We start from the raw sequence: 11300 nt of genomic DNA on the forward strand, positions 1-11300 counted from the left end.
TGCAGAGGGCTACAACCCTCTTAGCTCTTGTACTAGCCGATCCATTTACTAGTACGTAGGTGCCTGCCTACAGAATGCTCCAACCTTTACTCGTTCTCCAGCTGCTCCTGGAAGGGAGCTACAACCCCCTGGCTCTTGTACTGGCTGATATGTTTACCAGTACGTAGGCGCCAGCCTATTGAACTCTACGATCTTCCCGGGACCACGTTTCATACATTTTCATACTGGATCCATAAAACAACCTGCATCATCAATCTCTGAATCACCCAATACTGAATCACTGAAACTCTTTCAACAACATAGACAACATAACAATAACCAGATCCAACTTCATCTTCAAATGTCATACTTCACATTGTATACGCTACTTGGACAAACCCAACCTGCGTGTATACGCTCTTTTGCCAAAGACAACCTGCGTACAAATCTGCAAATCCTAACTTATAATTCCGCAGCTATATCAGACATCAAAACATATCCAGATCATAATAATAAACATGCGTCAATAGATCTAGTCAATCCACAGTCAAACCATATGAAGATAATCATTCCAAGCCTTGAGATCCCGTTCTATAGTTCATCATCCTCCACATGAGTGAAACCATGGTTCAGATCACCAACCCATAACCAGCATTTGAATCTCACACTTCATCAGATATTTATTACTCACTCACACACCTTGGCCTAATGATCTTCTCCTTATATAGGTTTAGGCCTTTCATAATACCACGGTCCAAAACCATAGTAAAACAATACCATCAACTCAATACTAGGGATCAACACGTCTGTCGAGATACTTTGGTCCAAAAAACATAGGCTCAAGTACCGAGGACTAACTACCACAGACCAAAAGTAAGCTTTCCGACACGTACGCTCTTTTCCGTTGATTAACCTGCGTGTATACCCTACTTGGTATATATCAAAATTGCGTATACGCGACTTGGTATATAGCGAACCAGCGTGTATACGCGACTTGGGCTTAATGAACCTGCGTATATGAATTTTCTCTTCTTCTTATAGTCTGATCATCAATTCCTTGCTGCTGACCTTCTGCACTATGATTTGTCATCAGTGTGGTTTGCCATCAAGGAAAACACTTATATCATAATGCCAACAATCTCCCCCTTTGGACTTGATGGCAAAGCTAACTTGTTACACTTAGAACTATCATCTGATTCCTTTGAGCTGTCCTCCATTAGTCACATCTGATATCTCTTCTGAAGATTCATCCAGTTATACATAAGTGAGATGTTCTTCTATGAGAGGGTTGCCATCAAGTACAACACATGCATCATAATGCCAACACACCAGATTCTGAGCGTGAACCAACACATTACAATCCACCCCATCACCTTTCTTAAACTCTTCATCGCCTCCTCGAACCCTGTACGCCATAACTGCTCGCTGCAGTCGCACCTGAACCCTGGACAGAGCATTGAATTGCCGTCCATGAGAACCCACACTTATATTCCTTGGCGGCATTTCGCATTGAATGCCTGTCTTAGGCTTGAGGCAGCACATGGCTTCCATGTGGCTCCTCACTTCTATCCGTAGTGTCACCTGCATTCGGGGAAGCAGCATCGCTTTGGACCAGCCTAGCGAATTCCTGAGCCTGGACATTATTTGGTATTATAGTCGTGTTTCCTGTGAGGAGAGTATTCTCATTTTCTACTCCTATGTTGGCTAGGAGGTCTGCAACCTTGTTGCCTTCCCTTTTTGTGTGATTGAAGGAAATGGCCCTGTTGCTGCGGAGAGCGTGTTCGATGGCCTCTAGTCTGGCTTCGAGCCTCCAGCTGGCGGCGATTGTTTTTGCTTGAGAGCCATTCTGAAGGCACTTGGCCATGTTTATGAGAATCTGAGAGTCTCCTTCTGGTCAGCTCCAGTATTGTAGCAATAATGCTACACCTCCTGGGGCTTCCTGTCTCTCATTTTATCAACCCGGTAGTTCGTACAAACTTGGAAGCGACGGTGCTATATGCACAAGTACTAGCTCTTGTCGCAGCTGTCACTTGGTCAGCTGGCACAAGTCCGCTAGGGCTCAAGACAACTTCTATAGGCTCTCAGAAGAAGCTTGCTAATTGATGGACGAAAGCTATTCTCAAAGGAAAACTACTCTACTTGACAAAATGGACTGAAAGCGAATCAAAGCATGTAAACCTAGGAAACCCTAATTTAACTAGTCTAACCTCTACAATGCAAAAAATGTGAATGAAACTTCTACCAATGCTGCTGTTACCTCTAATAAGTGCAAATGCATGGATCTAAACTACTTGCATCATGAAAGATATGTTTTTGTATTTTTCCTTTAAGTGTGTGGAATGATTGTGATCTTGTGCTAACTAGGGTTTGGTTGTGCAGATGGGATGGAGAAGGAAGGAAAGCGTGGGACAGGTTGGGGAGGCTAGGAGAGGTCCCTAGGGATCCTTAGCATCCATCCACAGAGGTTCCTCACATTCAGAAGCTCGGCAACCGAGTGAGTGGTCTCCTACAGGAAGTCTGCAGGGGATCCTACAGGATACTCTGGTTTCTACAGGATGTCTACCAACAGCTACAGGATGACCTACCGTGAGTGTTTGGCGTGATGGAGGGGTGATGAAATGGTAGGGGGAGATGTGTAAGGTAGGAATGAGGCTGGTGATGGCTGTAGAAGTGGAGGAATAGGATAGGGAGTGAATGTAGGGAGTAGGTTGGAAGATAGAGGGCTAGGTCAACGAAAGGGCTAGAGAATGGAAGTACGTGAGGAGTGAAAGAATTTGGGAGATAACAGAGCGGAGCAGAGGTCAAAGATGTGTTTGCATGCGTGATCAAGATGGAGGACGAAGTAATGGAACGAGAGAAAGCAGTGTAAATGGAACAAATGCTTGTGACTATCACCAAACCGAAAATGCATTAACTTAGACTACCTGTGCTTATAAATTCAATGAACAACAATCTAAACGCGAAGGAGAATGTGCATGAAGCTGTGGTAAAGGAGTGTGGTGCAGGTGTGAATCATGTGGAAGCATCTAACATAACGTGATTGTGTTTGCAGCAATCATGGAATAAAGAAATGCGTATTTTTGGTGGTTAGTCATGGACTGCACTCCAATCCCAGATGAGATGGCAGTGAGCCTTAACAACCTTTTTGTTGGAGCTCCAATAGATTGTATCTTTCCTCTTCTAACCTAAGCAACTGTAAACCAATTCACCATAAGCAAATCCTATCTAAACTCATGAAAACAACTAAATTAGCAACCTGTAATTCGAATTGCATGTGAAAAGGAAAACTCAAAGTGCTGAAACGAAATGGAAACAACACTACAGCAGAGGGGATCTATGGCTCTCAGGTTGGGCCCTAACCTGAGAGCTATAGTCTCCTTAAGAAAACTCAGAGCTAGATCAAAATCTGCCTTCTTTATTCATAATCTGATGTTATGCCAAATTGGCTTACAAAAAAGAACAAAAACTGAGCTCTAGCTCGTACTTTCCAATTACAAGAGTAATGCCAAGGTTCAAAAAGCTTCTCTACAAGGCTACGGCCTCAGTATTTATGCAAAAACGACTATCCAACAGGTGTCCTTGATTTTAGGAGCTCGGCTGTCCAACTAGAGTTCAACTGCAGATCCTGTAGGACGGTCATAACTGCTGTTCCTGTAGAGCAGTTTATAACTGCTGTTCCTGTAGAACAGCTGGCTGCTTCTAAGCTCGGAGGGAAGATGGATTGGAGCTCGGAGTTCTTGGTGGGAATCACGAGGAATGCCCCCAATACCGTGGACATCCTCTCCTAAAAACCAGCAGTGCCACCTCATTGCCTCCTTGTCTCCTTTTCACGTGGTCTTTTCTCCCTTTTAATGCAAAAAAACCTGAAATCATAATGCATTAGTCACGTAGATAAAGTGTCTACCCTTATTCCTACAAACAACACGAATAAACTAAGAAATGCATGCATAAGCAGTAAAAAGTGAATGGTTTGAGCAAATAGAATAGGCCAAAATGAGCCCGAATTGTACCAAAATTGGGGCTCATCACCTTCCACGATCAAGGGTTGAAGGTTGAGATTCAAAGCTAGAAGGAGCCCTTGCCAGAGTCCCTCAAGCTCAGCTGAGTTGTTGGTGTCCCAACCCATGTTTCCGAAGTATATCTGCAGGGGAGTGCCTTCATGATTCCTCAGAATTCCTCCAAAACCAGCCATTCCGGGGTTGCCTTTGGAGGCACCATCGAAATTGAGCTTATAAGAATGCTTAGGGGGAGCGGTCCAAGTGCCTTTGATTATGATGCTACTTTTGGAGGGGCCGATCTTGTGTAGTTCCTGAGGTAGATGCAGATGCCAGTTGCTTAGAATGCCTTTCTCGTTGTCTAGAGAGGGAAGATCCTCCTGGGTCCAGGATTGGAGCAGCAGCGTTTCGTTGAGGTTCCCACAGAGCCTGTTCCATATGTCTTCGATCGATGAGCGCTGGTTTTTGAATATGCGTTTGTTCCTTTCCTTCCATATGCTCCATAAGATGAGCCCTGGGATCATGTTCCACAGACAGTTGAGAAGCTCGCTTTTATAAGGATTCTGCGGCCAGTGTCTTAAGGAATTGGTTATGTCGTTCTCTGTTCTGCATCTTTTTTGACATCTAAAGCTCGCCTTTTCCCATAGCTGATTGGCTAGGGGGCAGGTGTCCAGGAGGTGTTGGAGTGTTTCCTCATTTTGATTGCAGTTAAGACAAATGGATGGACCATGGAAGTTTCTTCTCCTTAGTTTGTCCCAGGTGAGGATTCTTTTGTGGCTTACCAACCATAGGAAGTAAGAGACTTTGGGCCAGGATCCAAGACCCCATATTTTGCTCCAGATTGGATCAGAAGGGGTAGTGATGTTGCATACGATCTTGTAGGCCTCTGAAGTAGTAAAGGCACCCTTTGGTCGGTATCCCCATCTTAGGATGTCATTGCCTTCGTCGTGTCTGATGCTTCTTTTTCGTAGCTCCTTCTCCAACTCCTCAATATCCCGTAGGTTTGTGATGTTGATTAGCTGATTACCCTGTTTCCATTTCCTAAATCCGTGCTCCGTTTCCTGCACCCAAAAGTGTCGGATCTTTTCTTGCTGCTGCTCCAGCCTGACGAGTTCCGGGGGTGGATGGAGAACGTGGGTGAGCTTTGGCATCTGGCTCCATGCATCTGTCCAGAATCTCGCAGTTTTGCCATCCCTGACTTCCCAAAAACTGTGCTGCTGAATTAACTGGAAGTGCTGTTTGGCCGCATTCCATATTAGCGAACCTTTTTCAGTGGGGGTGAACCTGATGAGCTCCTCCTGAGGTCTGTTATTGGCATATTTAGCTGTCCAGATTTTTACCCAAGGTTTTTCTGGGTTAGTGATCCAATGCCACCATATTTTAGCGCTCATAATGGAGTTGCTGTGCTCCGGGTCTCTCAGCCCAATACCCCCTTTGTCTTTGGGTAAGCAGACTGTGGGCCATTTGACTAGAGCCCATTTACGGTTAGTTGCCGAGCTGCCCCATAGGAAGCTACGCTGAAGATTCCTGATTCTTTTTAATACCCATTTGGGCGCTGCAAGGATTGAGAAAAGATAAAGGGGCATTGCCTGAAGGACAGACTTAATGAGCACTACCCGACTGGCCAGATTTAGAGATCTGTGCGTCCAAAGGTTAAGACGGGATTCAAGCTTCTCAATGAGGGTTCGCCAGGAGGAGTGCTTTATGGCTGAGGCAGTGAGGGGGGCTCCGAGGTATTTGGAGGGGAGGGAGGCTGTGGGAAAGCCAAGGATTCGAGCAACCGCAGTCTTAACAGGAGGAGGCGTGTGAAAGAAAAAAATCTGCGATTTGGAACAATTGACATTGGTGCCTGAAGCTTCAGAGAAATCATTGAGCAGGGATTTGAAGCAGGAGGCTTCCTGGACAGAGGGATAGCCAAATAGCATGGTGTCATCAACAAACTGCTGATGAGAGGTAGCAGGGGTGTTGTGAACTGAGAGGCCTTTGAGTTGGTGAGAATGGAGGGCATGTTTAATGTGGCAGCCAAGTCCTTCTGCCATTAGAACAAAGAGGAAGGGGGATAGGGGGTCCCCTTGCCTGATTCCTCTAGATGGTTTGAAGGGGCGGGAGGGGATCCCATTCACAAGGATGGAGAATTGAGTGGAGGTAATTAGACTCATGATCCAGCGAATCCACATAGAGCAGAAACCAAAAGCCTTTAGCATTTGCTGAATGTAAGTCCAGCTGAGTTTATCAAAAGCCTTAGAGAGATCCAGCTTAAGAAGCATACCTGCCTGTTTTGATTGTTTGAGGGAGTGTATTATCTCGTGCGTGAGGAGAATGCCGTCCATGATCTGTCTCCCTTCCACGTACCCCGACTGTTCCGGAGATATGAGCAGAGGCAACAGGGGCTTTAACCGGTTAGCGACAACTTTGGAAATTACTTTGTAAATGACATTACAAAGAGCAATCGGCCTGTATTTGTCGGGAGTAATTGAATCCTCCTCTTTGGGGATGAGGGCAATGAAGGTGGAGTTGAGAGAGGGAAGCAACCAATGGAGAGCTCTCGACTCTTCAACAATTTGCCAGACTTCCTGTTTTATCATCTCCCAGAAAGTGTGAAAGAACGTGGTGGTGAATCCGTCCGGTCCAGGGGCTTTTCCTTCCTTAAGCTGGGACATTGCCTCGTCCACCTCCTGAGGCTGAATTGGGCGGAGGAGAAGCTCATTATGTTCCTCCGTAATGATCCTTGGCACATTGTTGGTAATTCTTTCAATTGCCTGTCGCCTGTCTCCCTCAGGCTCTTGAAGGACCTGATTGAAGTGATTGAGAAATTCCTCCTCAATTTCCTCATGCTTTTCTACTTTTACCCCCCCTTGCTTTTGAATGAACGGTATGCTGTTGTGCATTCTTCTTTGAATAGTGGTTCTGTGGAAGAATTTAGTGTTTCGCTCGCCTTCCTTCAACCATCTGATTCTGGATTTTTGCTTCCAATAAACTTCTTCCTGCTTCCGCCTTTCCTCAAGTTGTCTGTGGATGCGTCGTTCCTGTTCCAAAGTCACTTCAGTGTGTCCCTCTGTGGTTACCTTTTGTTGGAGGTCCTTCAATTCCCGGTTTAGATCTTGTTGCGCTTTAAAGATATCTCCAAAGGTCTCCCTGTTCCAGCGCTTTAGGTGATTTTTTAGAAACCTGAGCTTCTGTTGGAACTTATACATCTTAGACCCTTCTGGTGGGATAAAGGAAGTCCATGTAGTTTTGACAAAGTCTTTAAACGCGGGGTGCGAGAGCCAAAACTCTTCGAAGCGGAAGGGTCTCCTGGTCAGGTCACCTGGTCTTTGCCATTGAAGGGCAATCGGCCAATGGTCCGAACCGGTGTGCGGAAGAATTGCAGCTGAAATGTCTCCTCCGAGGTGAACCGCGTTATCTGATATAAGGAAGCGATCCAGTTTGGATGCAATTTGATGCTTTCCTGCTCTGCGATTGCTCCATGTAAAAGTGCCATTACAAAAAGGCATGTCTATGAGGGAGGTGTTTTGAATGAAGTCCTTGAAATGGACATTTTCTTGTTCCAATCTATTCCTCCCCCCGATCTTCTCCTCTAGCTTGGTAATCATGTTAAAATCCCCTCCGATAATCCAGAGTGGGTGCCTCCTGTTGTTGTTCAAAGCTTCTATGGTGTCCAGAAGCGCAGTTTTGCTTCCTGTATCCTGCGGGAAATATACATTTGATAGGTTTCCATGAATGTTCGTGCCTAAAATGTGGAAGGCTGCCTGGATGAGATGATGAGAAGCGTGGAAATCTGAGAGATTTAACGCTTGAGTGTTCCATGCAATAGCAAGCCCTCCTGAAGCTCCAGAGGCATCTACCGCTACCGAACGACATCCTGGCCAGGCTTTGGAGAGTATGCTACCTAAAGTAGAGCCATTACATTTGGTTTCCTGGAAAAAGCATAGTTGCGGCTTTTCCATTTTAATCATGTTTTTTAACATTCTGAGTTTCCCTGGGCTATTGAGCCCTCTTAGGTTCCATGATACAAGCTTCATGGTTCAACTATTAGCAGAGGGTTTATAGTACTTTGTCAATTTAGCATACCTGCCTGAGTCTACCAGGATTTTCCCAATCTCGATCGTTCTCTGTAGATCCGTTCTTCTTCCTCTCTTTTTGGTATCTTTTGGGGGGAGGTTTCCATCCCAATGGCTTCCTGGCTGTATACCTAGTTGCTGCTGCTGATAAGCTCTCAAAATGACCACTTCCAGCTTGCTGAGTTGGATTTCGGGTATACTGTCATATGCTTTCTTTTTGCATGCTAGTTCTAGTTCCAGAATGTCTAGGCCGTTCAGATCTATGCTTTCTGGTTCTTCTTCCATCTGTTGCACTTGACTGCTTCCTTCCATATTAATCTCTGAGCTTGAAGGGGGGTCTAGCTTTCCATCGACTTCCATATCCTTGTATTTCTCTGCCGATTCTTTCAGTCCTCCTGAGGGGTTATCTGTGATGATTATGGGGGTTTGGCGTTTGGAGGGGGAGGCTGGGGGGGGGGGAGGGGAGGAGGAAGAGGGAGGGGTAGGGTTAGACTCAGAGATCGGGGGTTGTTCATCAGAGGATTGAGCGAGGATTTCGAAACTGTTCTTAGTAGCTGGGCCATGGGTGTTGTTTTGCTGGGGCTTATTCCCATTTGAGGGTTTCTTGTGCGCTCGCCTTCGGCTAGGGGCTTTGGTGAAGCCGTCCTGGGTTGGGGGTTCAGAGGGGTCAGGAGTAATGGCTTTGGTATTCAGGGGACAGTCTCGGAATAGATGCCCAAGAGCATGGCATTTCCTGCAACGAAAGGGTACATGCTCATAGTCCAGAGGTTGAATCCACTCCTCGTCACGGTGAGAGAGACTTACCGATTCTGGCAGGGCTTCGTTCAGGCGCATGAAGACGCAGATGCGAGCATAGGAAGTGTATCTGCGCATTTTGGTTTCTTCTGCAGCCCTGATGTACTCCCCCAGTCCATTTCCTATATCTTTGAGAATGTCCTCGTCCCAATATTCATCTGGAAGTCCATACATTCTGATCCAGACTGGCGCCCAGGTGAGATCTTCCTTATCCGGATTGAATCTTGGTATCCACTCCCTCAAATACAGGCCCGCTGAGTTGAAGAAATAGGGCCCTGTTCCCAGAATTCTGTGTTTGTCCTCAAGACAGTAAAAAATTGCTGTGAAAAAGCCTTTCGGCCCTAGCTGCAGAGTAACATCTCCTTTGGGCTTCCATTTCGCTGCAATCCATCCGTATAAGGCTCTTTCTGTCGGCCAGAACCCTATAAACTTCCCAATAAGGGCATGATCCCTCATGAATTCGATTCGCTTGTCAATCTTGTGTCCAGGTAGCTCTATTCGTGGCCGTTCTTTAGCTATTGGTTTGCATGTTGTCGAGGAGACCTTCGGGATTTCCTCTGGGTTTTCCTCTCTGTCTTGAGTGACGCTGGCTTTGTCCTTCCGTCCTCCTGTCTTCTTGTTTTCATGTTGATGCCTGTTCTCTTTGTTCAGTATCTCCCTGTCGACCGATCCAAAGAGGAACGCCTGCTCAGGACCGTGCTGCGATGGGGAGGGCTCTGACGCCCTCCCCTGAGGAGATTCCATTGAGCTGCTCTAGTACCCTGCTACTCTGCCACTCAACAGTTGATTTGGTCCAGTCTGTGAATAGATCCAGTGCTGTACCGCCTGTGCCGTCGACACTTTCCTCAGAACCCTAATCGCTGCAGAGCTCTCGTTCCTTCCCTAAATGCTTGAAAGGTAGTGGGCTTGGCCCGGTTTAGACTAACTACTCGCACGACAAGCTACGACCTTGCTCGGGATTGAACACAAGACCGGTCTGTCATGACGAGGCCAACTTTACCACTACGCCGCCTCCACGACCTTATATGAACAAGATATTAAAACCATAGAGATGATAATTTGCATAGCCTTTGTTGGCTCATTAATTTCCTCCATCTCTCTTTAACCAAACCCCAAACAAATTCAACTTCAAAAGTCGATGTTTTAAATTAGCCATATGATCATCTTGTCCTTGACGTATTAGTTTTTAAGAATGCCACGTGAGTGTGAATGGGAAGTCAACTTGTACACCCAACAACATTATCATCTAGTAAACTAACCTAGTGCTTGTTCCCTATAATCATCCATTAGTCATTTTAGAAATTACAAAGTAAAGAAAGAGGAGCTAAGTGATGGCTCAATTAAAAGAAGATAAGTTGACTAACTTAATTTGGATCACTGGTCTAATTCATTTGGCATTTGCTAGTTCTACTAACCACTACATATAATAGAATAGTTTCAATTTTTAGGAACAAGGCTAGTATCATCAAAACCTATGAATTATCTAAACCAAATCAATGTGAAAACTAAATGAAACATTAATAAAGATACAATTTCACCTCCTTTATACACATAAAATATAAATTTGTCTTGAATATACTCCATTTACATGGATACAAATCTACAATTAAAATTCCAAATGTTTCTCCACAAGGCTTGGTTATGCTTTCTTCATATATATGGAAAATGCACGTTTTAACTATTACATCCAATAACATTGGAGCTTGTAACTATTTATGATTATGTCTAAGGTTTTAAATACTATTTGCTGCTATAGATATACAAAAGTATAAATGATATATCTATTTTTGAATTGTTTTTTTGTCTATAGGACCTAATTTTCAAGGATGAAAAAAACATTAACTATGATATATATAGACATAACATAAGAATTATATGAAAGAAATAAGTCAAAATATGATAAAAGTAATAGATGTTGAAACTTATGAAATAAAAAAAAATGCATCGTACATGAAAAAATTGATCATGTGTTGAATATAAATGACCTCTTTAGATTAGGTGCATTTTCATATATTATAGGAGATTGTCTATTTGATACATTCCAAGTTTTACAACATTTTTGTTATTCTTCGAATGAATTGTGCAATGGTTTGATAGATCATTTATTAATTTGTTTAAAAATGGAGATGTAGAAAGCATTAGAAACATATCAAGATGATTTGGAACCAACTTTCTTATACCAATTGTATGGAATTCATGACATTATCAGATATGTTTCAAAATGTGATTTTCTGCATCGACAAGCTTAACTGAAACTAAAAGAGGGTTATGGGGAGATATATTTTGCATACGATGACTAGCAAAATGGCTAAATATATCTCTTGCAATTTTGGCATTAAGAAATAAAAAATATATCCACTATTCAACAAAGATGCAAATATATAACCTTATTGCATTTTGTTTCATGATGCAAATCCTATTAGTGGTCATTACGAACCATTTCTTTACAAAAAATTATCTAGATGCAATT

General features: G+C 44.0%; 1 protein-coding gene across 1 annotated transcript; it reads right to left on the bottom strand.

Annotated features, from left to right (window-relative positions):
- Nucleotides 1-4256: 4256 nt before the first annotated feature.
- LOC149230029 (uncharacterized) lies at nt 4257-9574 on the bottom strand. Its single transcript, XM_089381184.1, has 5 exons — nt 8060-9574; nt 6953-7891; nt 6244-6766; nt 4847-5823; nt 4257-4523 (listed from the first exon to the last, which is right to left on the bottom strand). Exons 1-5 carry the CDS (start codon nt 9572-9574, stop codon nt 4257-4259), a joined length of 4221 nt encoding a protein of 1406 aa, XP_089237310.1.
- Between the last annotated feature and the right edge of the window lie 1726 nt (nt 9575-11300).

This window comes from Pinus tabuliformis, chromosome J, assembly GCF_031772625.1.
Source record: "Pinus tabuliformis cultivar Carrire ecotype Pingquan chromosome J, CPIR1, whole genome shotgun sequence".
NCBI lineage: Eukaryota > Viridiplantae > Streptophyta > Pinopsida > Pinales > Pinaceae > Pinus > Pinus tabuliformis.